This window comes from Mycena indigotica, assembly GCF_014461135.1.
Source record: "Mycena indigotica strain 171206Taipei chromosome Unknown Mind.scaff0002, whole genome shotgun sequence".
Lineage (NCBI taxonomy): Eukaryota > Fungi > Basidiomycota > Agaricomycetes > Agaricales > Mycenaceae > Mycena > Mycena indigotica.
The window spans coordinates 5,421,798-5,426,533 of NW_023503001.1; the positions used below are offsets into that span (position 1 = coordinate 5,421,798).

Consider the following 4,736-nt stretch of genomic DNA (forward strand, 5'->3'; position numbering starts at 1 on the left):
TATTGGCAGTCGACTCACGCGGAAAGTCTTCCGGGTTGTTCTCTATCTGCGGGTCCGGAGGAGCTGTGAGCCGTGGATAGGTGGCACTGCCAGTGGCTCCGTTCGTCAGCGTGTAGTGGAATCACGCGTGTCTTCCGTCGGTGTACTATGGTGTCGCGCGCCAGTCTGCGAGGTAAGCTGTTTGAGCAGCGTGACTCTGTCTCGATGTCTCACCGTGACCTCATCCTTCCCTCCTCCACATCATGTCCCTGGAGCCAGACTCACAGCAAGTGGGCCAAGGCGCATGGCGGTATGACCACCACGGCCTCTCTCTCGACTCTGAGTACCCCAGCGGCGTACCCACACTAGACTCCGACTCTCCTGACGCATTCGACGAGGAGACCGTTTTCAGCGGAACATCGACGCGGAACACCTCCAGAACCTGCTTCTCGCCCGACGCGCTGGCAGCAGCGGAGGACATCTTTCACGGCGGCTACTTCACGTTCTGCCCGCCCAAACCCGGGCCACTCGCACTTACCACGTCCGTCCCCCTATCCAGCACCGCCCATCTGGTCTCGCCGTCTGTCCTCAGTGCATACGCCGCGCACCACGAAAGCGCCATCGTCGCCGCTGCACGCAAGAGCAAAGTGGCCGCCCTCGCGGTGTCCGTTGCCCCCCTGGACACCGACTCCGACTCGGAGTTGACGGCACAGTGGGTCGTCTGGGCACCCATGTGGTACAAGTCGGCCCAGTTCGCCTACAATCTTGCCATAGAGACAGGCGTCCGGGTTGCGCTGAGGCCAGCGGAGGCCGCGCCGAGCGAGCTGCTGCTGGAGCGGGAGGACAGGCCGGGCCGGGCGACTCCGAAGGCCGAAAGTGGCGAGAATGACCCTCGGAGCAGCCGCCCTCTCCCGTTGATTCCAATATCCCCACCCGCAACCACCGCCCCCATTCTTCCCGACATCCTCCCGCTTCCCCCGGGTGCACAGCCGCCCGCGCTGCCCGCCCCCATTCCCCCTCCTCCGAGTCTGCGGTCCTTTTTAACTCTTGCCCCGCTTCCCGACCCATCGCCAGGGCCACACGAAGACGACGCCGAGCCGCGACATTCCCCTGTCACGAAGACCACGCGGGTCTGCGTCGGCGACGGCGATGTCTCTGCATCCCTTGTCGTCCAGGTGTGTGTGTTCTGGAGGCATACTTACATCTGCTGATTGCTGTGACTATAGCGCGGGCAGCGCGACAATCTAACCCAGCTGGAAATCACGGTGCCGCTGATCGCGAAGATAAGTCTCGCGAGCGAGCGGCACGAGTTGGCTGGCGGGGTCGTGACGGTCGCGTCCAACGGGCTGCCGCACGGCGTGACGATGTTTGTTTCCTTTCCTTTTTTAGTTTGCTGTTATTGAGCTCCCCAGAAATTACGACAACGGTGTTTCCGAGTGGTATCCGGTTGCCGCCCCATTCCTGTGTCATCCGCGCCCGCGGCCGTCCACAGTGCCCCGACGGCTCGCTGCAACGATCGACGTCATTCCCCGTCCGGGCGTGGACAACGTTGTTGTGCACATCCAGGCGCGGGTCAACGTCATTGGGCGGGCGCGGCGGGACCCGCCGTATAGCGTGCCTCTTCGGTTTACCGCGCAGTGGTTGTTGCGCGAGCGGTGTAGGAGGGGTAGGATTGGGAGGTTTGATATGCTGGTGGTTCAGGTGGGGAAGTTTTCTTTCTGTCACCGTGCTGATGCGCTGGGATAGGCCACGGAGGACGTCTGGGGTGGAACTGGGGACTGGGCGGGAAACGTGACGAGGGTACAGCAGTCTGCGTGGCCAAGCCGATGTGACGGTGAGGCACAACCCATGCCCTCTCCGTCCCTCGCTTCGCTGCAAGCGCGCCTGCAGCCCGGCGGGCTGGGCTGGTACGCGCCGTGGGTGCTCTGGGTGCTGTTCCGGCGGCTCGCCCGGCGGAAGCCGCGCCGGCTGTGGGCCGGGCGGAGCTACGAGATGCGCGGGCGGAACGGGTGGATGACGGTCGATGTCGGGGCGGTGCTGTGCATCCCGGTGGACCCGGAGACGGGGTATCTGCTGTTCAATAGGCTGGATGTAGAGGCGCCGGTGCGGTTTCGCAAGTCTAGACTCAGAGACTGAGGCTGGGGGTGGAACTTGAATAGAATATGCTCCAGTGGTCCGGGGAATTGGCGAATAAGTAAGAATACTACAGCGCGTACCACTAATACACGGAGGAAATGAGCTAGGTAGCTAAATATCAAATCTAACCAACTAAATCAAATCCAAAATATGTATGTGTTTGTGTTCGGGGTTCGAGCCGCAGGAAACGACTAACTGATTCAGATGTGCTACTGGTGGAACTTAAAGGTTGAGTGTTGTAATTAAAGAGAACTTTCAAGGATGAACAAAGAACAACAAAAGGTTTGAAGTTTGTTGAGGATTTTAGCAGAAGAGTACCAATACTCAACTACCAGGTAAGTAAATTGACTGTTACTATAGCCAATCTACTTGGGGCTTACTATGGTTGTGCCTTACTATGCACAGGAGAGCTAACGTTTTGGCGTGGCCGAATGGCGTGCGCCAGCGCCAAGTGGCGTGGCGTGGCGTGGGAGTGGCGTTTGGCTGGCGATCAAAGCCAACGCCAGCCCATCAGGCGTCAACGCCATTCTGTCGGCTTGGCACGCCAGACATTTTGGCGTGGGCCGCCACAGATGCTGAGTGTCGCCGACCCTCACGAGCCTCAGTGCCGCCTTGAAAGCTTCCAGTAAGGGGCCTAGTAAGTCCCAGCAACGCCTAGCAACGACCAGCGTTCACGCCGGACTTTGATCCGAGTCTTCGAGTTGTGTATGCGGGTCCCGGGTGTAGCTACTTGCACAAGAGCCAACAGCGGTGTCGCGGGCCCGGCCGGGGTGCTCCTCGCCCAAGCTCCGCCAGTTAGGGCTCGGCGCCGTACCGTATACGGCTACGGCCGTACTTTTACGGCGCAATACGACGCCTCCCGGACCGTCGCCGTACCGTACTGCCACTTGGCGACCATCACTACGGCTCCGGCCATCACCGGTCAACAATGAGGATGTTGACAAGCCGGTGTTCTGGACCTCGTGAGGCGGCGTTCGGCTCACGATTCGCGGGCCCGTGGCCCATCAGAAGCGACCGCCGTAGGCGACCGTACCCCCGGCCGGATACGGCGCTACGGCTACGGTCAGTACGGCGGCTCACCGGAGCCGTACCGTACCGTACCAGCCACCATCAACCCCTGGTACGGTACGGCGCCGTAGCCGTACTACGGCGCCGTACTGCCGTACCACTACGGTACGGTGCCGAGCCCTACCGCCAGTTGGCAAGCTCTCAGGTCACCGCTGACAGCAAGCAGGCATGTCAAGACAGCGGCGCGGGCGAATAACGCAAGCAGAAGTTCGACGGAAATCGAACGCGGTCGCCGGGCTACTGCTTATACTTGCCACCTAGCCACCTTGCGGAGTCCGGTCGACAGGCTCCAATGCGCCGGCGGCCGGCCGGCCGGCGCCACTCAGAGGTGGAGGGCTGTCACGGGTTCGATGACTCGGATCTGCGCACTGGAGCGACAGAGCACCGCCAAATGAACTCCGGAGGAGCTCCGCGGGCCCCGACCGGGCGGTACTGGTGGGCCGCGCCGAGTCCAACTTGCCAAGTGGGCTGGCCGCTCTTGGGTAGCGCTACCTCAACGCCTGTCTATGACACAAGGTGTCCCACAATGGCTTCTGAGACGCCCCTCTGCCTTCTGAGTGCGTACGGGGAAGCATATAGTGCCCTCGCGGCCCTCGCCGGTGGATGCCGGAGGGGCCGAAGTGCACCGGTGGACGAGCCCGAAATCGTAGTAAGCCACTCTGTGGGAAGTGCTCACAGCCAGTGGAATGCATGGTGCAATTCAATCCATGTCGACCGACGATGGGGAGAATCCTCCGCCAGTGTCCAATGCCATCCCACGCCACGCCACAGCCATCAATGGCGTGCACGCCCGGCGTTTGGCGGGCGCACGCCATTCGGCCACGCCACTATGCGAGCTCTGCTATGCACAGGGTTTACTATGGTTGTGTCTTACTATACACAAATTCACTGGATGTGCCTTACTATGCACAAGTTCACTATATCTGTGTCTTACTATACACAGGATCACTCAGAGTTTACTAACAGTTGGAATCCTCAGCAAAACTACCGGTTGTGACAGTTGTGGTGTCACCCTCAGTAATCCTCTGGGGAAGATCAATTTGATACCACAGCAAAACTAACTAATGTGACAGTGGTGGTGTCACAACTAGTGGTCTCCTGGGGTGCTCACTATTATTCTATCTACTACAATTGAGCTCCTTATATACTGTTTAGAAAAATAACTAATGATGTGACAATTAAACCAATGATGTGACAAAGAAGCATTCTGACTCATTTGGAGTCAGTATGACTCAGTTGGAGTCATTGTGGCTGTGCATTCTAGAATATTCTACCAAATCAAACTTCTATATTAGGATGTTCTACACCCACAATTTAGAATTCATTCTCACAGATTACCCTTGTTCTGGCTCAGACCTAGGCCGGAGTTCTGTGGCTGTGCTACTAGAGCGGTCCAGAACTGATGTTCCTGGCCTTTCTAGATGTTTCTAGGTCTCTAGACATGCCTAGACGAATATAATAATAGAATTAGCCTTCTGGAAATTATGGAATGTTCTCAAGTATTTGGAGCATTAAAATAAATTATTTAGCCCCTTTTATCAGTTTTTAGATGT

At 58.2% G+C, this 4,736-nt stretch overlaps 1 protein-coding gene across 1 annotated transcript; it reads left to right on the plus strand.

Annotated features, from left to right (window-relative positions):
- Window positions 1–242: 242 nt before the first annotated feature.
- MIND_00277200 (uncharacterized protein) lies at window positions 243–2,115 on the plus strand (the record flags this gene model as incomplete). Its single annotated transcript, XM_037359644.1, has 4 exons — window positions 243–1,154; window positions 1,206–1,345; window positions 1,392–1,680; window positions 1,726–2,115. The coding sequence occupies 4 exons, from the start codon at window positions 243–245 to the stop codon at window positions 2,113–2,115; spliced, it is 1,731 nt and encodes a 576-aa protein (XP_037224739.1).
- Window positions 2,116–4,736: the final 2,621 nt, after the last annotated feature.